The sequence below is a fragment of the Orcinus orca genome, chromosome 10 (genome assembly GCF_937001465.1).
Source record: "Orcinus orca chromosome 10, mOrcOrc1.1, whole genome shotgun sequence".
Lineage (NCBI taxonomy): Eukaryota > Metazoa > Chordata > Mammalia > Artiodactyla > Delphinidae > Orcinus > Orcinus orca.
In genome coordinates, this window is record NC_064568.1 from 95,619,548 (window position 1) to 95,644,551 (window position 25,004).

The following is a 25,004-nucleotide window of genomic DNA, read 5'->3' on the forward strand; positions in this document are numbered from 1 at the left end:
TTACTTATTCATTTTGCTATTTCCAGTGTGCCATTAGGTACATTAGTAAATATTTATTTCAAATATATTTCAGCTCCAGAATTTCTTTTGTGTGTGTGTGTGTGTGTGTGATACGCGGGCCTCTCATTGTTGTGGCCTCTCCCGTTGCGGAGCACAGGCTCCGGACGTGCAGGCTCAGCGGCCATGGCTCACGGGCCCAGCCGCTCCGCGGCATGTGGGATCTTCCCGGACCGGGGCACGAACCCGTGTCCCCTGCATCGACAGGCGGACTTTCAACCACTGCGCCACCAGGGAAGCCCCAGAATTTCATTTTTTTATTGTTTCTTTTTCTTTGTTGAAATTTCCTATTTCATTCATTACAAGCATATTTCCCTTTACATCCCTAAGCATAGTAACAGCAGCTGCCTTAAATACTTTAGCTTTAATTCCAATGACTTGAGGCTCTCCCGGTCATTGTCTTGTTTGTCTTTTCTCTTGAATATGGGTCATGTTTTACTATATCTTTATATGTCAAGTAATTTTGAATTGTATTCTAGCACATTATAACTGGATTATAGATTTTTAAAATTCTTAATAGCGTTTTTTTCAGTAATTAATTTTAATTACATTTCATCATTTTCTTTTCTAGTTGTCATTTCTTTGTCCCATGCATTCCTTCTGTTTTCACTTGTCTTCCTGCTAAAGTCTATTCTCAAATAGTTCTTTGTGAACACTTGTGGATAGTAAAGTGTTAGCTTTCTTATGCCATAAAATATCTTATTTTGCCCTCATTCTTGGATGATGCTTTACCTGGGAATTAAGTTCTAGGTTGACAGTTCTTTACTTTCAGTACTTCGTGCCATTGTTTACAGTCATCACCTGTTGCTGGGGAGAAGTCAGCTGTCATTTTAATCGTCATTCCTTCTGAGGTAATCTGCCTTTCTTTTTGGAAGCTTTTAGGATTTTGTTTGCATTGATAGTCTGTGATGTGTTTTTATCTTTCTCTGTGGTGTGCACTTTCAACTTACCAACGTTATTTTTCAGTTGAGTTGTGGAAAATCACTAGCTAAATTATCTCAGTAAATATTGGTGCTCCACTGTATTTTTTGGTGATGGTGATTCCTTTTTTTCTTTCACATAATCCTAAATGTATTAAAAAAAACTTTTTTGTCATACTCTCCATTGTTTGATGTCATCTAGAATGAATTCATGTTCCAGTTGTGTATTTTGTTGGTCTTATATATATATTCGGTATATTTTAGAATTTTGTTTTTGTGGCCTCATTTTAATTAGAAAGTTTAACATTTTTCTCCATTTTGTTTATCTATCTAGTTCTATACTTATTCCCTTTATTATACTTTATAGTTGCTTTCTAACTCCTGGGTCCCCAATCTAAAACCAGGTCTACATTAGAGTTTCCAGGTTCTTTCTTCAAAGTGGTATTGGGAGTATTGCAGATTCAATAACAAATCCATTCAGTAACTTTGTTCAGATCTTAAGAGGCTATTCCTTCCCCCTTCCCTTCAACTAGGCAACAATGTCAAATGAATTTTAACCAAGGCAGCAGGTGGTATCAGTGTTTTCTTCCCCTTCAGGAGGGGAAGCCTATTCCAGTTGTTGGCTTTAAGCAGTGAGCATAGCTAATGATCCCCTTGTGGAGCCTTTTTAGTCTTTGTTTCCTCAGGAGAAACTCCTACCCATTAATGGGTGCTCAAGGACGCAGAGCTTTGCAGGGCCAGAGCACAGTTTTGTGTTTCTTCTCAAAGATTATCTTGTGACTTACTACTTTTTAAAAAAATAAGTAATTACATTGTATACTGTATTTGGAACAAAGGGGCTGAGTCAAAATAACAACTTATATGAGTCTTGACTAGACATCCAAAATGCTGTTTCTTAATGTTTTGTTATTCTTGTGTCACTTGACTCTTACTCTTATTAGTAATATTGCACTTGTGAATTCCATTTTCTGAGTTTTAATATCTAGTAGGACAAACACTGTTTTTTTTTTTAAATTTTGTCTTGATCAAAATTCTGTTTTTACATATGAACTTTTAAAATCACTTTCTCTAGTTTTAAATATTCATTTGGAGTATATCGTGAATCTCATTACATGTATATATTCATTTTAGAAAGATTGCTATTTTTGTGCTGTCAAGTTATGCAGATACCTAAAATACTCATTTATTTACCACTTTTAAGATATCATTCTGGAGCTTTACTTGAGCTCTTTACTCTTGTTTTATAATTTCTGTAGTTATTATGACTGATATGTCTATATATTCCACTTCCTTTCTCTAGCTGGTTATTACTAGAAAAGAAGTTAAAATGTTTTTCTTAAATTCAGTCATTTTTCCAAAATAACTAGTTAATTCTAAAAGCTTTTAGTATGTTCCATAGTTTCCTATGTATATAATCAGAGCAACTACAATTAAGATAATTTTATGTCTTGTAATATTTATACTGGTTATTTAGTTCTCTTATTAAGCTTCCTATTTTCTTATTTTATTAAACTAAAACCTTCAAAACAATGTTTAACAGTGGTTGGCGTCTCTATGTTCCTGATTTTAATGGAAATGACTTCATTGTCTCACTGTTGAATGCCTTGCTTGCTGTATTAGATTTGGAAAAAGGTGTGTTATATTTAAGTAGTTTCCTTTTATTTTTATTTGAGTTTTTATTAGGAGTGGTAGCTGAAATTTGTCAGATACCATTTTAAATCATGATACAATCACCGACAATTAGCCTTTTAACAAATGGATTCAGTTTGCTTTTTTATTTAGTTTTTCTTTTTTTGCGTCGATACTTATAAATATATTTCTTTATGCTTTCCCCCTTTTGAACTGTCTTTATCAGTTTTTATTAATATCTTATAAGCTTTTAAAATAAATTGCATACCCTAATAATTACCTTTTCCTCTTGTATTTCTTTTGTGGAGATAATTTTGTTCTAGTGTTTCATAAATTAATAATTGAGTCTCATATTTAAGTCCATATTATCAATTTGCCAAAATACTTTTGGAAAACGAATATATAGATACCCCATAGCATATACTTTTTAGTATAATTCTGTTAAGTATTTCAGATGTTTTTATATGAATTGGATATCTTTTCAGTATGTCTCCATGTCTTTGTGTGTGTATGTGTGGGGAACTAGATTTTTACTGTATCCTTTTGAAAACACATTTGTTTCTTATTTAGTATTTCGTTTTTCTTCCACAAGTCCCTCTATACTTTTTGTTAGAAGTCTTAATTCTAAATATTTGTGTAGATACGTTGGAAAGATTTTTATAGTTTTTAGAGTATTTAAGTATTAATAATACTTTGGGTATATTTATGAATGATTGCTATAGGAATTTGCTGTGAATCTGGATTTTATTGTTGCTTAATATTGCCCTTTTTGCTATTTCATGAATTCTAGTAACTTTTTTGTAGCTACCCTGTGAGTTTCATCTTGGGCTTGGTTCAATAATGTTTGAGAGTGTTTGGTAATTTATACATATATGACTATAATAACCAGCTTTTCTTCCTTCCTTCCTTTTTTTTTTTAAACAGTTACATGGGAATTGGTCTTTCTGCTCAAGGTGTGAACATGAATAGACTACCAGGTACACTTGTAATTGAATTACAGTACAGTCTTATGGCTAACTCTGGCTAAAAATGTCAAGTAATAACTTGGAGATAGTTAAGTACATTAATCTTCTATATTTTAATCACTTATGAGTTCAAAGTCGAGCTGAATGGTTTTAATAAATTTTATGCTATTTAGCAAAACATAACAAGTATACCATGCATTGTTTTGTTTTGTTTTGTTTTGCTTGTTTTTGTTTTGTTTGTTGGTATTTTTAACTTCCAGTACATAGTCATATCAACTACTTTAAATGTTTTAATGTGGTTGGTTCTGTTTCCTACCCAACACATTCCTAGGTTTTAAACCATTTTTAGTTGTTTTAATATTCTGGGAATGTAGGCTGATATTAAAAGTAAACTAAGAAAGGTGTGAATTGAGGTAGGAGAACTGTTTCCTAAAACCATTAATCATATGGAAGTGATTCTTCGATTATATTTTCTGGTATTCTGTTTACTAATGTTAAAAATTAACCTTGGAGGAAATTTTTTGAAAATTGAAAGAAAAATCTTTTGTTATATTAAAGTGTGTGTGTGTATCTGTGTGTGTGTGTGTGTGTGTGTGTGTGTGTGTATCTGTGTGTATCTGTGTGTGTGTGCTTAAACCAAATCAAAGCAAAATTCCTTTGGTCTGCTAGCAAAGGAAATATGCATGGAAAATGTGTCTTGCTATGTTTGTTTGCGTTTTCTGATAGGAGTCCTCTCTGTTTAAGATATATTTTAGCTTTCCGTGTGGTGGATTTATTTTCCTTAATGTGGTAAGCAGTGTTTTATATAGAAGTTATGTACTGTAATTGTTGAGAATTTAAATGTACTTTTGGGAATTTTATCTTTGTACTATCTGTTGTACTATTCTTGCTTAGCTTGTTATAATCTTAGTGAATAGCTCTAGTATAGAGTAACCTTACTTTTCACTGTAAATATACTGGAACTTTCTCTTTAGGCTGGGATAAACATTCATATGGTTATCATGGTGATGATGGACATTCATTTTGTTCTTCTGGAACGGGACAACCTTATGGACCAACTTTTACGACTGGTGATGTCATTGGCTGTTGTGTTAACCTTATCAACAATACCTGCTTCTACACCAAGAATGGACATAGTTTAGGTACTAAGATAATGAATTGCATGTTAAATAACCAGATGTTATGATTATTGTACTTACATCATGGTAGTAGTAGTTTTGTGTAATTCTCCTTTATGAGTAGTTGCCTCTGGAAATTATTTCTTTGCTCCTTCTAGGTAGAAGCTGAGGAAATGGTGACAATTTAAATCCGAAGTATAATGGACACATATTCAACTAAAAACCCTTATTTTTTACAATGAAGGCCACATTGTATCACATATATAGGACTAACTAGAAATAACCTCGTACTCAGATATTCATTCTAGTAGTAGAAATGCTGATTGTTTTCTGCTTTGCTTTGAATAAAGCCTGTCCCAGTATGATCCAGTTCTCTAGGTAACAGTTGCTTAGAAGAAAGAGCTGTCAGTTTTTAGTATAGTACGGGGGTAATGACAAAGCGAGAAAAAGCTTGATGCCCCCAACCAAATGAAGGGCGTTGACATACTGAAAAATCAGGCCTGCTAACAAAGGTTGATAAAGGATGGTGACTACAAGTTAGTTCTGCAAAAGTGAGCAGAATTAAATGTGCAAATAACAGCAAAACTTGTAAAAGACAGGTGGCAAATAAGTAGATTAATGAAAACATGAGGAAATCTATCCATTGTAAGACTAATAGGAAATCAGGGGTTTTAGTTGAATATGCATAATACTTCAGATTTTAAATTGTGTATAATTGTTATGCTCCCTTTTCTTAGAAGTTGCTTGTTTTTGTTTTGTATTAAAGAAAGTATAAAGGATAGCAAAACTGATGCTTTAAAAGTAAAAAAGTTTCACATTATTTTACTGTTTGAAACATCCTTGATTTATGGCACATTATTTCTGTTGAAGTAAAGTGAAAAAAGGCAAAAACTAAGTAACTCCAGAAGGCAGAAAATTCAGTTTGCTTATTAATAGTATTTAAAAAGTAAGCTGCAGATAGTATGCTTAGACATACGGTAAATGTTCTTGAATATAATACAAAAACTATTCTGTAATTTCATAGTAGAAGATTCTAAATTTTTGGCTACATTGGTAATAGTCTTTTTTTTTTTTTTTTTTTAGTGTCTCAACATACTCCTTATATAAAGTTACTGTCTTCTTCATATTTACATTCAGCTTAAAACTTTTCCTTCTGATTATTAATATTGATTCTGAAGTCCTGTGCTATCTAATTTAAAGGCTGTCACAAAGATTCTTACATTCTTTTTGGTGCAAGAATGTTGATAAAGGTCGCCATGCAGATTATATGTATTTGTGATTTGATTGCTGTGGCAAACTGGTTTCCAGAAGGATACAGGCATTTTAGTGTATTTGTTGTTAGTGCTCAGCTCTGACTTACCAGAGCAGTTCACTGGCATAGTCTTCGTTGGCTTGGCTGCTTAAGATATTTGCGATCTTAAAGTAAACCAGGAGAAATCTGCTTTTAGGTATGACCTTCAAAAATGCAAAAGGTGACATTTTTAAAACCAAAATTAATCTTTTTACAGTTTTCAAACTTTATTTCAGAGAAGAAATTTTATTTTAGGAGATGAGAAGATCATAGGTGATGTGATACTATTTTTTTCCTGTTAGATTTTCACAAGTATTTACCTTGAAATTTTCTTTTGAGCAAGGAAGCTGTTTTTAAAATGTGAGATGCTGTTTAAGAATAGGGTGCCTAATGATAGGATCACATTCTAGAATTAAGTCACTTTGAAATATTTGGCATTATTCATTCATAAATTTAGTAAATATTTATTAAGCACATACAGAGGCAGTATAACAGTGGTCAGTATGGGTTCTTTAGTTGCCTGAGTTTATCTCCTGGTTTGGCTGTGTGACCTTATGCAAGTTACTTAACATTTCTGTGCCTCAGATCATAAAATCAGATCACTATATTACCTACCTTATTAAAGTTGTTAGAGCAAGCCAAAGTGATGCATGTGAAGTTCTCAAGTGATTGCCCGACACATAGTGAGTACTCACTAAAGGTTATTTATTATCGTTGGCCAGGTGCTGGGGGTGCAGTGGTAAAACATTGGTGAGCAGAAAGTGTTCCACTGGAACAGAGGCCAGCAAGCTGTGGTGGCCCATGGGCCAAATCGGTCTCCTCTCTGTTTTCTAAGTAAAGTTTCATTGGAACACAGCTACACCCGTTCATTTATGTACTGTATATGGCTGCTTTCCTGCTACTGTAGCAGAATTGAGTAGTTGAAACAGAGACCACATGGCCTAGAGAGCAGAAAATATTTACTTGCTGGCCCTTTATAGAGTAGTGTGCTTATCTCTGATCCAGATTCTAGCATCTAGAAGATAAGAAATTACTCAGTTATGCTTCCCTTGTATTTCCCAAAGTGGATAATTTCTGCCCCAAGGCCGATACATCTTTAGTTTCTGTCTCATGAAGGTTTTCAAAATGTATATTTACTTACCATATAAAGAGAAATGGAAAGGTTTTTGAGAAAATAATTAAAGGAGAAACATTTCAGTATGCAAGTTAATTTACTTGAAATTTTAAAATTTTGTTTTATTGATTATCATTCATCAATTGAAGATAACTTTTCAAAAAGCCTCTTGATAATCAGATTAGGAAATAGGGGAAAATTATTTTCTGTGTAAAATTTAAATAATTACACAGCTTGTTAAAGTGCCGTCTTTGTGGTCTGAACATGCATAGGTTATGGATGCTGTATTTGGCAATGTTCAAAAGTATTCATCTATAGAATTAAGTTGGGTTTTTCATTAGAGGCTTTGGTAAAGTAAGGATTTCAGTAATTACTGACAGAAGGGAATTTTTGCTAAAACAATATGAATTTAGACAATCTTTATCAATAGACATTTTTGAGGAAAATAATTGATTAGACTGCTGTTTTATGAAAAATGGTAGAAATATGTATGGTCATATTTATTCTTGCTGCTTTCTGTGTTCTTTTTAGTTTTCTGAAATTTTTAGAATAAATTCTCATATTCGTTTGGCCCATAGTCAGTTTGCTTTCTACTTACTAATGAAGCTGAAGGTAATCCGAATGTTTTATGGAGGGTGGGGGGATCTCCAGCTTCGCTTTTCCTTTTGACAAGCTAACATGAGTTCACTAGTTTTTAAAAGTCATAAAAACAGTACTTTAATTACAAAGCACTGTTTTTACCGTTTATTTAAAAACATGTACAATAGAGATTTAGTCACTTTGCCTTTTAACTTTATTACTTTAATAAATAGAGTTAGATAGTTGTGTTTTCTGGTGATACAGCACAATTACAGAGCCATAGACTCTCACGTGGGAGGAGACCTTAAAGATAATATAACAGGAGGGCCCTCCATTTTTAGAAGGCGATCGGCACCGCAGAGGCAGTGGTGCTGGCGTGGCTGTATTTTGTGTCAATGTGTGTTTACACTGGAAGAGCTTTGCTTAGCTGGCTCACCAACACTGCCCCTCCCATTCTTCTAGAGCTCAGTCTTTGTAAACCTATGAATGAGGTCCTGCAGAAATATTTGGTTTGCTTATTACCTTATTTTCAGCTAAGTAATATATTTGAATATTTGGAGGGAGATTACACCATCACTTTGGGATGTCAGTAGATGTATTCCGGTGATATTGCCATTGTGCAAGTGTATTTGGTACATGACTGTTGAAATTACTGTCACCGGACATTTAAGAGAAATTCTCAACTGTATAAATCTTTGTCCTTTGAAGGAGGAATTAAAATTTTTTGTCCGGAGTAAGAGCTCTGAGAATGTACTTTTATAAGATTTTTTTAGAGGAAACAAAAGTACTATATTTTCTATTCACCCCCCACCCCCATTTTTAACAGAAAATCTTTCCTTTCCCCTCAAAGTTATTTAAAAGATAAATATAGGTAAGGAAGATTAAATAGTAAGGTTGGATAAAGCAGCTTAGGTGTTAGTGAGAAAAAAATTAGTCTTATTATTTTATATTTAGCTTTTTAAGTTTTTTCTTCCTTTGCTATTTTTCCCCTTCTTTTTAGTTAGAAATTCAGCTTGTCGCCATACTCTGCCTTTGAAAAACAGCTTCTAATGCCACTTTTTTTTTCTTTTTAGGTATTGCTTTCACTGACTTACCGGTAAGACATAATTTCTTGTAAAAGTAGTTTTGTATTTTTAATTAAAAGTATATAAGAACTAGTACTAATCATGTTTAAAATGCAGTCTTATTGGTAATTAAGTTTATATGCCATGCCATGCATAAGCTAGAGCTCCTTTCTCAAGCTACCGTTGGTCTGGACCATCAGAAATTAACCTCCAAATTGCACTGGACACCATTGTCCAAGGGAACTTAGCTGTAGCTAAAAACTCAATGGGAAATGATTATTTAAAATACACTTTTTGGTGTCACTGTGGATTCATTCGAAATATGTCTCTGGTATTGCTGGACTTTTTAGTAAGTGGCTGTGCAGCACTTCTAGTCATTCACTAATTCAGTGTATGTTGAGTGCCGCTGTGCTGCAGGTTCTGTGCCTGGGCTACACTGTTCAACAAAGCAGATAAAGGGCTCTGTCCCCTTGGAGTATTCAGGCTGAGCAACTTAGAGAATAAATAATGCATTAAAAATATTTTTAAAGGATTTAAATACTTTTTAAAGAAAAAGAAACAGTAGAGCTTGGGAGTACCAAAGACAGAACACACGTGGTATAATTTGCTCACCTTTGTTCAAGGTAATTCTTGAGCAGAGACTTTTGAGGAAGTGAGGGCGTTAACTAAACGGATACAGAGAACAAGAATGTTCCAGGAAGAGGGAATAGTTAGGGGAATGGTACTAAGGCAGTAGCACATCTGGCATGTTTGAAGAATAGCATGAAGGGAGGTAGAGAGACATGAAAGTAGGAGGTGAGTCAGATATGATGACAGGGAGGATGAGGAGATCATCTAGACCTTGAGGGACATTGTAAGAGCTTGGGCATTTACTCTGAATGAAATACAAAGACACTGCAGAGTGTTAGTTATTATGGTATACTGGGATGCAAAATAGACTGCAGGGGGAGGAAGGGTAGAAGCAAGCCGACATGCGAAGGGCTATTGCAGAAATTCAGGCGGGAGATGATGGTGACTCAGCATCACTAGAGATGTAAGAAGCAGTTTGATTCTACATACCTTATGCCCCAAATCTAAGGCTCTATCAGTGTAACATGCATCACTGGGCAGCGTGGTGGTGGTGGTGGAAACGAACAAACTAATAAACTATGATAAAGTGCTTTCGTATCATTTAGAATTTATATTTTATATTCACTGAATGATCTCTTCAGGTATTTAACTTTTTAATCAGTATCACATTACACACCTAAAAATGTTACAGTAAACGATAAAAATTGATTAAAGTTTTCCCCAAACTTCTTCATGTTCAGAGTCCAACCTTTTAAAACACTTGTTCAGAGTTAATGTCTGTGGTTTTCTACATGATATTGTCTTCTCTGCCATTAAGAACATTTCTTAAGAGTTCTCCATTATGTCTCTGGCACTTTCTTCCAAGCTCCTGACCGCGTTGTACAGGGTTTCATATGCTCACTTTCTTCATGTGACCAGAAGGTATTAACTAAAGGTTTTCTGACACAACAAGGACTCTGACATTCCTTTCTCAGTTGGTCCATAGTGGCTTGTTGACTAAAATGTCTTAGGAATTGCATTTATCCAGCTGTTTGACCAGGAAAAACAGTCAAGACTCAAGAGTTTTTGGTGAGCTCATCCTTCAGCAAATTCACACCTATGCAGGTGGTGACCACTGCTGCCTCATGACAGCTGCCGGAACAGACGTAAGGTGCCAGTGATTGTAAGATACATTCCAGCTCTAGAAATGTTTTGAGAGAGATGACAGGAGACTCAAAGGCAGAGAATAGACACCCTATCTATAGGTTATTAATCTTCCTGAAGAAAAATCCTAGAAAAACCAGAAGAAATCCAAGTTATAATAGAAAACAAGCAAGGGAAAATTTGGAGTCTTACAGATCAGAATTGCTCATCAAGAGATGTTATTTGATAAGCAGTGATGGAAGAAGTGTTTATCTTTTTGAAAAAATATATAGTGTTAGGATTTTGTCTGTATACTACAGTAGGTTCCAAATGGATTAAAGAGTTAAATGATTGATAAATAAATAAGATTTTTTTAGAAATCTGAGAGCCAAGAGAATTTTCTGATGGATTGGATGTGAAAATGTAAGAAAGAGGATTTGACTTCAAGATTTTTGGCCTGAAGAGTTGAAAGAACGGAGATGCCACTTACTGATATGGAGAAGGCTGTATTTTAGCTGGAGCACTTTTTTGAGGGGGGGAATCTGGAGTTCATTTTGGATAAGTTTAAGTGGACTTGTCAAGCATGCAGTTGGCTATACAAGCCTGGAATTCAAGAGAGTGATCTGGGCTGGAGATGAAAATTTGGGAGTCACTGGCATTTCAGTGTTTAAATTTAAAGTCATGAGACTGTTTGAAGTCAACAAGGGAGTATGTGCTTGTAGAGAAATGGAGCAAGGACTGAGTTCTGGGGCGTGCCATACTGGGGAGAAGAGAAGGAACCCGCACCAGGAAAGTGAGGAGCAGCGATCAGAGAGGTAGGAGGAAGACTAAGAGCTGGGTGTCCTCAAAAAGCCAACTGAAGAAAATATATCCAGAAGGAAGGAGAAATTAACTGTGCCAAATGCCACTGCAACATACCACATAAGACAGGGCTGTTGATCAGTGGGTTTAGCAGAGTGGAGGTCACTGGTGACCTTGTCGAGAGAGTTTCAGTAGAGTGACGGAGAAGTCCTGACTGGGACAGGTTTAAGAGAGAATCGGAAGAGAGAAGCTATTATAGATTATGGACAGCTTTGGAGGATTTTGACCACAGTGAGGAGTAAAGAAGTGGGATGTGGTAGCTGGTGGTAGAATGGGGAACAGTAGGAGATTTTTTGTTAGATTCAGCAGGGTGTTTGCTGATGAGAACGATTCAGTAGCGAGAAACACAGTTGATGTTGTATACAGAGAGGAAAAGTAGCAATGATCGTACCCTCGACTGGACAAGGGAAGTGATCCAGTGTGTTAAGTGGAAAGGGGAGGCTTTAGAGAAGAGCGGCTGTGGTGGAGGGGCGGGGTGTAGGTGCCGGCGCAGGTAGGCAGGTTCATGTGGCTCAGTATTGTTGCAGGGGTTTTGCTAAGGCTCCATTCTGAATGGAGTTGGTTAAAGCAGGGATCCCCTGGGCTGCGGACTGGTGGCGCGCCGTGGCCTGTTGGGAACCGGGCCGCACAGCAGGAGGTGAGCGGCGGGCGATCGGTGAAGCTTCATCTGCCGTTGCCCACCGCTCCCCATTGCTCCCCGCCACTCCCCATCACTCCACACTGCTCCCCATCACTCCCCATCGCTCCCCGTCACTCTCCATTGCTCCCCGTCACTCCCCATTGCTCCCCGTCACTGCCCTTTTTTTTTTTTATGACTGTGAGATCTGGGATTTCCACATGTCGCTCCCCACCTCTCCCCATCGCTTGCATTACCTTCTGATCCCCGCCCCCCTCCAGTCTGTGAAAAAATTGTCTTCCACAAAACCAGTCCCTGGTGCCAGAAAGGTTGGGCACCGCTGCGTTAAAGGGCCTACATAGCTGGTTTGCTTTTCCTTTCTTCCCCCTCTTTTTGTGGCACTGAGCAAGTAAAACCAACGTGTCAGTTAGCAGGTTTTGTTCCTCACTGATAGCTAGTGGGGATCATTTGAAAAAGGCTTAGCTAGTTGTAGACATGTTGACTTTTTTTTTTTTTTTTTTTTTTTTTTGGCGGTACGCGGGCCACTCACTGTTGTGGCCTCTCCCCTTGCGGAGCACAGGCTCCGGACGCACAGGCTCAGTGGCCATGGCTCACGGGCCCAGCCTCTCCACGGCATGTGGGATCTTCCCGGACCGGGGCACGAACCCGTGTCCCCTGCATCGGCAGGCGGACTCTCAACCACTCCGCCACCAGGGAAGCCCAACATGTTGACTATTTTTGTGTTGCCTTCTGATTATTTTTTGTCCTGCTTTAGAATCGCCAGTTCTATTTTTTGCCTTGTCTGTGATTAACCAAGGTTGTTACTCAGCTCTGTAGCAGTGGGTAAAGTGGTGGTTATGGTGGTAGTTGTAAGTTTTCTCTTAAGATACAGTGGCTCTGAGAGCTCTTTTGTTTTTTTATGACTGTGAGATCTGGGACTTCCACATGTAACATATCATTCTTCTACTTAAAAAGGAAAGAAGAAGTTAGTCTTTCTCTTAAAGGCACCACCAAACAAGTGTTTCTATGTTGTGTACCTGTGATCCTTCACTAGCCAGTTGTAGCATTCAATCCCAGTGGAGAGTATGTTCACAGAAAAAAAGTGTACCTATTACGGAACATAGGGTGCTTTACATCTCAGAAAACCTTAGATGTTTTTCAAAATGATCTTTCTTCCCCAGCTCACCTCACCAGTTTGAGAAATGTCCATGTATAAGCTGACTAATTCAGTTGGGATTAGATAAATTCTTTTGTTATAGAAGCTATTCACGTTTAACATGATGCTGCTTTCTAGTTCCTTGGCCTGATTTGAAATCTACCTTTTATAGAAAGCATTATTTGCTTCAATTTTCTTTAGAAAAAAATCTTTTATATATAAAAGAACAAAACTATGATATTGAGGATATAATTTTATTGTGTATACTTAGCTTTTGAATAGCATTTTTAGTAGCTGTCTTCATCTTTCATGGGTTAATAGAAATGAGACCTATGTATTTTTCTGTTCTTTTCATAGAGACTTAAATTATTCTCACTTCTAATTCTACATAGACAGGAGTGCTTTTTTTTTTTTAATTTAAAATCAGTTTCCCCGAAAACATTGTTTTACATATATCCATACTCTAGATAGATGCTACAGCGTGGATGCACCTTGAAAACATTATGCGAAGTGAAAGAAGCCAGACAGAAAAGACCACCTGTTGTATAATTACACTGACATGAAATATCCAGAATAGGCAGATCTGTGGAGTCAGAAGGTAGATCAGTGGTTGGCAGTGGTTAGGAACTGGTGGTCTGCAGAGAGGGACTGCTAATAGGTATGGAGGTTTTTTCGGAGTGATGCAAATGTTGTAAAATTAGATGGCGATGGCTGCACAGCTCTGTGACTATACTAAGACCCATTGCATTGTTGTACTGTGCTTTTAGAAATCTATAATTTAGCAATTTAGAAGTCTATTATATTTTTAAAAATTTGTAGTTTAGTCAGTTAAGGGCTGTGTCCTTAATCTCTCCCTCAAGTTTTAAGGTTGAGTAAGTGGAATAAAAGGTACAGTTAGTTACTTTTCATTGAGCTTAAACTGACTTTGTCATTTTTAGTTTTTTATCACTTTCTGATTACAGAAGGTAATATAGAGTGTTAGTCAAATGGTAAATATTTATAAATACAGGAATGTATAACAGAGAAGTTCCTTATAATCCCAGACTCTGTAGATACAATGATTGTGTTGAGTGTATACCCTTCTAGATCTGTTTTAAACTTACGTTAGCCAGTATCTCCATAATTAAATGTAGGATGGAAGAAGACGGGGTCATAGTTGAGGCACTATTCTATAGCTTGCTTTCTTCATTTAGTAATGTATCTTGGGCCTCTTTCTGTGTCAGTATACACATTTTTAACTCTTCTTTTTGCTTGTTTTTTATAATATCTTACTGTATGATGTACTACCGCAATTTGAAGATGTACATTTTTGCATATTTTAACATTTATGATATGGGGTGCATCTTAGAATCCATGGCCTGTCAGATTTTAATGGGCAGTGTTTTTGCTTAGACATAAAATAATGGTAAATCTTGTAGTTAGTGGGGTCTGAGCTTCAGTGATTGTGGTATATAATACCACCTGTGAATAGACATTCTTTTTAACTTTTTATTTGCTATTACAAATCATGCTGTGGGACATATATATTTGCACATGTTTGTTTTTCTGTGGGATTAATTTCTTACAAGTGAAATTGCCTTGTCAGTTTTAATAGATTTTGCTGAATTTCTTTCTTAAAAGGTTCTGTGGGTTCCACATTGGTATGTACAGTGGATGAGAGGGCTTATTTTCCCAACGTTCATCAGCACTGGGTATTATTCTCAGTCTTCAAAATCTTAATCTGCTGTGCAAAAATATCTGTTTGTTTTAATTTGCATTTTAAAAAGTTCACTATGTCTCTTCATATTTTTATCATCTTATATTTCTTCAAATTGCCTATTGCCAATTAAATTTTTTTGAACTAGTAATCTTTGTCTTCCTATATTGTGAGAATATTTTTTAAATATTTGGAACATTGATGCTTATATGTGTGGTAGATTGTTTTCTATAAAGTCTAGTTTTCTTGACATAAGAGTCTTTGGCTTTATATATTTTTGTTTTAAAGTATGTCACAATTTTGTAATGGGGTTTCATGAAAAGAATACTGTGCTACGAGTAGAGAGCCATGAGTTTTTTCCTTTATGTGTGTCATTAACAAGCTGTGTGCTTTTGGAGACACCCCTTAAGCTCTTTAGGTCTCAGTTTTCTCATTGATGAAATGAGAAGGTTGTAATAAGTATCTCACTTGTCTTCGGCTTAAAATTCTATTAACTTGCAAGTTTTGTTGATTGTTAAGAATCAGTACATTTGTTCAGTATCTTTGTGTGCATTGTGTTACCATTTATTTCCCTAATCCAGTGTGAATATATTTCTCAATATTTTGACACAGTACTCCTTCTGTTTCTGGTTTTGGTTGCTTGGTTGGTCAGCTGATTTTAAAAACACCCTCTTTTAAAAAAAAAAAAAAAACACCCTCTTAGCTTTTTGCAGTGAAATCTGTCTAAGCACCTTATATGTACACACGAATTATACTCAATCTTTACCTAATTTTGTACTGAAAATACTTGTGATAACCATTAAAGCAAAGAGATAAGGCATGAATACAGAGACTGAAGATGAAGTAGGATTTGGAGTTACAGAAAGAAAAATTGAACTTAAGATTTGGTGTTAAATAAACCTGTGTTCTAATCCCACCTCTGCCATAGTGTAGAACAACTGTGAGCAAGTTAATTTACCCCTAATCCTCAGTTTCTGTATCTTTATAATGCAAATAATAATAATAATGATTTAACAGGATAATTATGATTAAACCTGACCGTTTAGTAGACATTCAGTAACTTATTCTCCGTTTAGATGCAACAACTAGGGATAGAGCCAAAAGAAGGACTCCTGTATTTTTGTACAAAATTTTTGAAGCTATTAAACTTGATTGTTTTACCTCGAAATCTTGGAGTATATCTTGGAGTAAATGTATTTCTTCATGAATCTGAATATTTAAATCCATCCTTTCCTTTTCTTGAAATGTGCGTGTTTTATTTTTACGTAAAGAATCTCTATTCTTAATGGCACTGTTTTGCTTATAATTAAGTTCTTATCACGATCCCTTAATAAAAGCATCCCAGATGTACAGATAAGTGAAATTGTAGAATAGTACGTGCCCAGTTAGGATGTACTTTCATAGTAACTAGCTTCACGTGCAGTTTCTAGAAATGCATCGCTTATATCATACATAGAAGGATAAACCTGCGTTATACTTGAGTCTCTACAGCTATTATATGACATATTCTTAAGAGCAAGAATGGTGTCTTCATTTATTAGAAGTATAATGCCACATGGTCTCTGAATAAATAAGTAGCTTAGGTTGCTGCGAATTTTTTTTTGATGATTAGATTACAGGAAGTGATAGTTTTCATCCAGCATATAATGTATTTTAGATGATTTGCTGTAGTCTTCCTCTACTAGTGTTTGATTGAGATTTTAAAATATTCATGAAGTAAATTTGTAGTTCTGTAGCATTTGAAAGAATATGTTTTTAACATAAAAGGGATAGATGTTTAGTAAAATGTGTTTGTCTTACAGCCCAATTTATATCCTACTGTGGGGCTCCAGACACCAGGAGAAGTCGTCGATGCTAATTTTGGGCAGCATCCTTTCGTGTTTGATATAGAAGATTACATGCGAGAGTGGAGAACCAAAATACAGGCACAGATAGACCGGTTTCCTGTTGGAGATCGAGAAGGAGAGTGGCAGACCATGATACAAAAGTAAGTGAAGAAATGTGTATTGACATATTCAGAAGTACATTTTTTATAAAACATCTCATCCTTTTGGTAGGAAAGACTATTTATTGAAGCTTTTTAATCTCTTAATATATATCCTAATGATTTTAATGTATTAATAATGTTTGATTTGGTGACACACATACCATATTTGTATTTTAGTCTGATTTATTAATTTGCTGGAAGAAATAAAGTGACACTAGATCTCTTAGGTTAATTCATTTGCTATCCTTAGTAACAGGATTTAACGGTTTCCATAGGTTACATGATTCAACTATTAATAGTGCCAATGCAAAAGATAAATTCAGAAAGATAATCTAGATTGTATAATTCAGCATTGTGGTATTTGGACATGAACTTGGCTGTGTTGTTCAGCAGTAATGTAAATATTTATGAAGAATAAATTATTGCTCAGTAAGAATAAGCATCAGAATAATGGTGTAATTTACATACTGGAATACAGACTTGATGTGTACATTTCATGTTTCAGGATTTGGCTAAATTTTTCCAGTGAATGGGTTGCTATGTAAGAATAATATCAGCTATTTTTGTTTACTAGGATCCCTTTTTTTTTCCCTGACTAAAAGCCTCCAGCTTAAGGAATTTTTAAAACTCCATTTACTTATTGTGTGTTCTGTAATTAGACATTTAAGAGGAGCTAAAGGGAATAAAGACCAAGGAACAGTGAGTATGGAGTTAAGATGCCTCAATGCAGGTTAAATATTTAGGAGTTCGTAGTAACAGTGGTAGAGGATGGGCAGCAGCAGAGCAAACAGTGGGTGTCAATAAAAGTACTGCTTATCTCAACTCATTTTTTACCCAAAATTTTCAACTTGTTTTTTTAGGCAGCGTTTTATAAAAAGGTAGAATTCCAATATGGAAGTCAGCAGGAAAATGTAACTCCTGTGACAGTCAACTTTTTAGACTGTGCCTTTGCTTGAAAGGCTAGCCATGACACATGAATGTCAGTAGTACTGAATAGTAGCTCTTAGAACTTGAAATAGTGTAGACTTTAAAATAAATACCAGTAAGTTTAAATTGTCATTCTCCCTACTGTAATCTAACCTGAGAAAATTAAAGATACCATCAGCTTGACACAGTTCATCTTAAATGTCTCTATAATTGCTTTGAACAGTCTTAAATTTACAAATCTAATAAAACTTTGCATATTTTTTTGAGGAGATAATTTTGGACATGATGATGATTCTGAAAACAAGCTTTTTCCCTAGAGCTGTTATCAGAGCCTCAACACTAGTATTTTGTCTTGCACAGTTGAAAGAATAGTGAAACTGACTCAGAATCCCATAGTTGTCATGAGTTAGAGTTGGAGCTAGGATAGACTGCTCTCTGGGGGTCACATCTCTTAATGCTTTGAAAATGGTTACCACTGAGCAACATGGCAGGATAGTTGTAGAGGAAGCATTGTTTATCTTAATCCTATAGCCAGGGTTCAGTGAGGGCACCCTCCCCTACCCCATGCTTCAGAAAATTGATACTCACCATGACCTCCTGGGAAGTCCATTTTAAGAGGTTCTCCCCTACCCTCTTAAATTAATTTGAATAATTAGATGAAATAAAATGAAAAAAATCTGGTTCTTAGAGATCCTCCCCTCTGCCACCTCAGTCCCCTTTTCCTGAACCACTGCTTCGCACCATTTTCTCATGGACCCCTTAGTTGTGCTGGATGGAGGCAGGTTTAAAAGTTGGGTGTTTAGAGAGATATTGGGTATTCGAGTTAACATCGTGTAGTCAACAGTTTTTCTAACGTTTTGTGGTTAGATGTAAATGCCAACACCACTTGGTAGCTTTTTAAAAAAAGAAACTTTCTCTTTGGCAGTGTCACTTACATGTAAATCATATTTGAGGAATTAATGTCCTGTGCACGACCATACTAACTGATTTTGATTAGAAGGCTGACTCCTCATTGATTAATATTATCACCCTCATAGACTTTGTTCTGGAAGATTCTCTCTCTGGGTTCACCTTAGTATTTTTTGTGTTCACACCTTGTGATCCCATCTTATGTAACTGATGGATAAAGAAAATGGTTCAACTACAGAACACAAAGAGTTAATCTGTTGTTTTTAAAATTGTTTTATTTTACAAAATGGCAGCACTTTGCTAGGATAATTCATACGATAAAGGTAAAATAGAAATTATGGTTAGTACGATTGAATAAGGATGGGAAATAATAGGAAAGGACCTGGGGATAATGGAGTACCAAGAGTCAAAGTCATTTAATGTCCTTGATTCTCTGGTAATACTTATTTCTAGGGAGAGTAGTCTCACCTCAGCATTTGCAGTTATCTTTTTGGAAATATTACATGAATAAGACAAAATGATCTTTTTTAACTTATTTTAAAGTTGAGGTACTTAAAGCCTTAATTGTTCCAACGGCATAGGTTGGTCTTGTAATATCAGAGTAGTCCTTGTTTATATAAATTGTAGTATGAAGCATGTATTCTCTTGACTAAAAGATGTGTGTTTCTTCTTTTTATTTTAAGAATGGTTTCATCTTATTTAGTCCACCATGGGTACTGTGCCACAGCAGAGGCCTTTGCCAGATCTACAGACCAGACCGTTCTAGAAGAATTAGCTTCCATTAAGAATAGACAAAGTAAGGACCCTGTGGTGCATGGCTAACACTTGTTTTCAGATTATAGGTTTGGTTACATTGATTTTTAGAAATTTTATTTTTTAAATTAAAATTTTTTCAAATATATTAACTTGAAATTATGCCTCTGAAATTTATTTTTATTGACATTTTTGAAGATTACATTAAAAAATTCATTTATTAGCATTCTGGATGTAGAAAGATACAATTTTGGAGAAATTTTTGTAAAAATATTTGCCATTTTTTCTTAAAATATGTTTTCTTGAGCTTTCAGGAAGTAAACCTTTACTAAACAGTGTTTTTTTAAATTGGTAAAGTAGTCCACGATTAGATGTTAGTGGAGATAACATGTAAAATAAATTTAAGTATCTTTGCATTTAAATTGCTGTCTAAATTTAAGATAGTATTGATCTTAAGTATTTATGGCTTAGGTCCTGGTGCTTGTGGCCAGAGCTGTGGAGTCTGTTCTGACCAGGGCAGGTCAGCATAACAGCTGGTTCACAGTAGCCATCCAAAGATTGGTGCGGTTAGGCTATCAGGGAGGGCATGGCTTGATGAAAGTATAGGGATAAAAGCAAGACATTACGGGTAAGATCATGATGGATGAAAACAAATTTTTTATAGGTCAGACTGCTGTGATAGCACTGATGACACTGCGTTGTAGCTAATCGTATGCTTGCCTGTCTTTCTCACGGCGTTGTAAGCTCTGGCAAGCAGGAGGTGACCGCTTACTCTTCGTATCCCCATCATCTAACCCACAGGGACTGCTCACTGAGTAGCTATTGGATTCAGGTCTTACTCAAAGGCTAGCATTCGTTTAGTACTGGGTGCAAAAGGTTATAGTATTTGATAAGACACTTGGAATATTATTTCTTTAATGTTTCCTATGGTCTTTTTTTTAAAAAAAACCACTTTTATTGAGGTATGGTTGACATGTTAAAAACTGTACATACTTAGCATATACACCTGGCTGAGTTTGGAGATAAGTATATATCCATGAAATCATCACCACAGTGTATGCCATAACGTACCCATCTTTTTCATTTTAGTGTTTAGTACATCAGTGTTGCTCAACAGGTATTTTTCCTATGCTACTTGTATGCGAGTTTGTGGGGTTTTTTAGTAGTTTAATAAAGTACTTGTTTTTCTAATTTTTTAATTTGTCTGAAAATTTTCATTGAAGTAGAAACTGAGTTAGAAAAAGAAGTGGAAAGTAATCATGATAATTTATTTGAAGATTTTTTACTAAATTTTTTTTGAGGATCCACTAAGTTTCTGTTTCTATTCTTTTTAAAAAAAAAATTATCTTTTGCTTTCTTTTTCTAAATAGGAATTCAGAAATTGGTGTTAGCAGGAAGAATGGGAGAAGCCATTGAAACAACACAACAGTTATACCCAAGTTTACTTGAAAGAAATCCCAATCTCCTTTTCACATTAAAGTGAGTTTAATAAAATGTTATATTAATGATACATGTGTGTATTATATAATCAAAATTATTTTCATACTTTCAGATATTTGGATATAATTTTGTAATGTAGCCCCTTTAAGTGACAGGTTATAGAATGTGCTTCTGTGTCGAGGACTGTGGGCAGAAGGCAGCTGTTGCTTCGTGTTTGCACTCTGTCATTCTGTCCCTGTGTCTAAGAATGTGAAAGTCTGACTTAGAAGATGGATGTCTATTTTTCCTCCTGTAAAGTGCCTTATAGTAAGTTTAGGGCATTTTTAAAAACTGTGGTAAAAATATACATAAAATTTGCAATTTTTGCATGTACAGTTTTCTGGTATTTACATTGTTTCTGGTGCATTCACATTGTTTTTCAACCATCCCTTTCTAGAACTTTTTTCATTATCTGAGACTGAAACTTGGTACGCATTAAACACTGCCTCCCCATTCCTCTCTCTCCCCCCAGCTCCTGGCAGCCACCATTCTACTTTCTGTCTCTATAAATTTGAATTTGACTGCTCTAAATACCTCATATAAATAGAATCATAAAATATTTGTCCTTGGTAACTGCTTTGTCTCACTTAGCATAACGGTTGTGTACAAATATATGTTAGAGTCCCTGCTTTCAGTTCTTTTGCATATACACTCAGAAGGGGAATTGTTGACCATATGATAATTTTGTGTTTAATTTTTTGAAAATTAGTCCTCACAGTTCCATAGCCCTGCACTGTTTTACATTCCCACCAACAGTGCACAAGAGTTCCAGTTTCTCCACATCCTCACCAACACTTGTTTTCTGTTTCTTTTTTTGTTTTTGTTTTTTTCATAAATAATAGCCACCCTAACTTGGCATTTTTTAATTGGTCGTATGAATCTTCGTTATTTTAAAATTCAGGTGTTATTAGGTTTAAGATTTAAACTCTTTAAGCACCAGAAATTCTAAGCCCAGTGTCAAAATTGTCTTGCTTTAGAATCAAAGTTTAAATGTGGCCTGTTTTGGTTAAGAGGGATGAGGAAACTTGGGGACTTAGGCTCTTATTTTGTATGTAGGTAGGTATGTATATAAAAGTACATGTTTATAAAGCAATTATACTCCAATAAAGATGTTAAAAAAAAAGGTACATGATGTTCTTATGTACTGTTTGGTTTGCTTCCAAGTGCAAATATTATTTTGATTATTTTAGCTAAAAAAAATGAGGTCCATTTTGGTTTGTTTATTATAGCTACAGATAGATTTTCATTTTCTTAGTAAATCTTGATTAAAGGCGATAAAATGTCTTTTGCATTATACTCTCATTTTTCTGGAAAATTTTAAATTGATTCTAAGCAGTACAGTATATGGAACCATGTTTAGTGTTTTTAGCATACTATCTAAAGGCCACATTTACTGATAAAAATACAAGTTCTTAAAATATTTCCTTTCAGAAATCTGTTGCTATTAAATAAACAGTAATTTGAAGATCATGCAAGTAAATTTTTCTTTTCTCTTTTTAGAGTGCGTCAGTTTATAGAAATGGTGAATGGTACAGATAGTGAAGTACGATGTTTGGGAGGCCGAAGTCCAAAATCTCAAGACAGTTACCCTGTGAGTCCTCGACCTTTTAGTAGTCCAAGTATGAGCCCCAGCCACGGAATGAGTGTCCACAGTTTAGCATCAGGCAAAGGAAGTGCTGCACATTTTTCTGGTGAGGTTCAGTCTTATGACGTTATCTTAAAATTTTTACCCTTCTTCGTGGTTTTGAACCAAAATAAAATTTTTTCAAAAATCTAGACATTTCTGCTAGGCGTTTGGTACATTTGTATACTTGATCTCAAGATGTTCTGGAGGAAAAATTGTGGGTGGGTCAGATTCATGTGTTTTTAGTACCATAGTACCAGGAAGTGACTTAAAGATGAGCTGTTTCTAAGAACAGGTTATTAACAGATCTCCATAAATGACGATCTCCACATTTGTATACTTGATCTCAAGATGTTCTGGAGGAAAAATTGTGGGTGGGTCAGATTCACGTGTTTTTAGTACCAGGAAGTGACTTAAAGATGAGCTGTTTCTAAGAACAGTTTATTAACAGATCTCCATAAATGAAGGGCAACATTCAAGTTGTCTCTAGAAATTAAAGCGGAGATATTTGGTCATGAGAAGGTAATTGTGTGTTTTAGGAAAGGATAACTGTAAAGGCGGTGACGTGGCTGTGGTGTCTGGAGCCACCGATCACCATACCCAGCCACCTAGCCCGGCTGCCTCTTGCTCACTCTTTCCCAGCCAAGCTGCCAGCAGGAGTCAGCTCTGCCTGTTCATTTCCTCCTATCCTTTTCTGGACTCACCAAGGCCTTTGGTGTTCTCTTAATTAAAATTCTCTCCTTTCTTGGCTTTTATGACATCACTTCTGCAGGTTTATTTCTGATCCTTCTCAGTCTTTTTTCTTTGCTTGTCTCTTTAATTCTGTTTTTCCCAAGGTATTATGTTTCCTCTGTACATTTAACGTTCTAAAGCAGAAATCAAATACTGTTTCCTGTCCTTTCAAAGAGTAGAGCAACACCTTTGCTTTTTCTCACTCAGCATATACCTTTCTACGTTGCTGCCTCTCAGCCTGTTTACATCACCATCCTGCACAGTGTGCGTGATTCTCATGTTTGTGTCCTTAGTCACCACCCCTCTGACACCATGTGTCACGTCAGGCTTGGACAGATTCTTAGCCTCGGTGTATTCATATGTAAAATGGGGTTATGATAACTGGGCTTCATGGGCGGGGGCTGGGGGGTTGTGAGGATTAAATGAGACCTATAATTAAGCCTTCAATAAATACAGGAGGAGATGACAGCTCACAATTAAGTAACCTTATGTTCTTTCAAAGAAGTTATCCATTTGTTTTCTATTTAAGTAGTCCATTGACTTTCCTGCATTATAAAAGTCTTAAATACATGATCAGAATATGGTACATCTGTTACAACCTTATGTGTTTGTTTCTATTTTTATAAAGTTTCTCTTTCTTTTTTCCCAGGTTTTGAAAGTTGTAGTAATGGTGTAATATCAAATAAAGCACATCAGTCATACTGCCATAGTAAACACCAGTCGTCCAGTTTGAATGTACCAGAACTGAACAGTATAAACATGTCAAGGTCACAGCAAGTTAACAACTTCACCAGGTAACGATATCCCTAGCTTTTGCGTTACTATAAGCAACCTTAATTATAGATGTCATCATTTTTAATAATTCGGAGAAATTGAGTTAGATGGTCCATAGTGGGGCTCTGAGAGTTCCCAAGCCCCCAGAGGTTAAAGGGGTGGGGAGTAAGTTCTCCAAAGCTTTCTGTTCTCCTAGAGTTCATGGAGGCTCATCCTTCTGTTCCTTCCCCTTCCTCTACGTCACTCTTCCCTCTAGTGGGGTGATAGGGACACATCCAGGTTCTGCATTTCATCTTCCTGCCACCGCAGACCCGTACAGGTGGTTACGTACATGCCACTTGTTATGGTTCTGCATTTCATCTTCCTGCCACCGCAGACCCATACAGGTGGTTACGTACATGCCACTTGTTATGTTTCCATTAGTATATTTAACCTCTGCAGTTAACATTTGATACAGTTACAACTATTTTTTTTCTTTGTGTGTGGGTTTTTTGGTGTAAGTGTGTGAAGTGTTTCCTGAGTTCCAAATAACTAACTTTACAAAAAATATTTGTTGATGAGAACCTATCTTTAAGTAGCTTGCGTCTAACAGACGGTTAAGTCATTTAGTAAAAATATACAGTGCGAGGAGAGTATTGAGAACCTGTTGGGTGTCAGACACTGCTAGGCATGGTCTCCACTCGAAGAGCTTTGAGAGAAGAGATGTCTCTCTCAGCATACTATGACATACTCAGGTTTACTATTCATGAAACCTGAAGGTTTCATTTGAATTGAATGCTAGTGTGTGACAGCAAGTTCTTATGGATTTTATCAATTTGATGTTGGTTTGGTCTTAGAACGTGAATTGATTGGTCACACTGCGTTTTGGGGGAATGTTTATCAGTGCAAAATTCTCCCATTGAAGGAGAGAGAACCTAATGTTTACCATGACTCTTAATGGAAATATGACTCTGGAGAAAGAAGTATGTGTAAAAATCTGTTTTCACAAATTTGGAGATTAATCAGAATTTCCAGGTTATCTGTCACAAATGACAAAAATGTACTGAAGTAATGGTATTGTG

General features: G+C 35.7%; 1 protein-coding gene across 2 annotated transcripts in view; it reads left to right on the forward strand.

Annotated features, from left to right (window-relative positions):
* The window catches only part of RANBP9 (RAN binding protein 9), an 88,941-nt gene that overhangs the window by 49,773 nt on the left and 14,164 nt on the right, over window positions 1–25,004 (forward strand). For both annotated transcript variants that reach the window (XR_007469912.1, XM_049693787.1), the window contains exons 3-10: window positions 3,531–3,583; window positions 4,546–4,713; window positions 8,747–8,769; window positions 16,561–16,745; window positions 19,265–19,377; window positions 20,705–20,813; window positions 22,314–22,504; window positions 23,819–23,963. Coding sequence is in view for 1 of the 2 variants with exons in the window: in XM_049693787.1 (XP_049549744.1) it covers window positions 3,531–3,583; window positions 4,546–4,713; window positions 8,747–8,769; window positions 16,561–16,745; window positions 19,265–19,377; window positions 20,705–20,813; window positions 22,314–22,504; window positions 23,819–23,963 (987 nt within the window). In the remaining variant the exon portion in view is untranslated. The remainder of the gene's footprint in view (window positions 1–3,530; window positions 3,584–4,545; window positions 4,714–8,746; window positions 8,770–16,560; window positions 16,746–19,264; window positions 19,378–20,704; window positions 20,814–22,313; window positions 22,505–23,818; window positions 23,964–25,004) is intronic.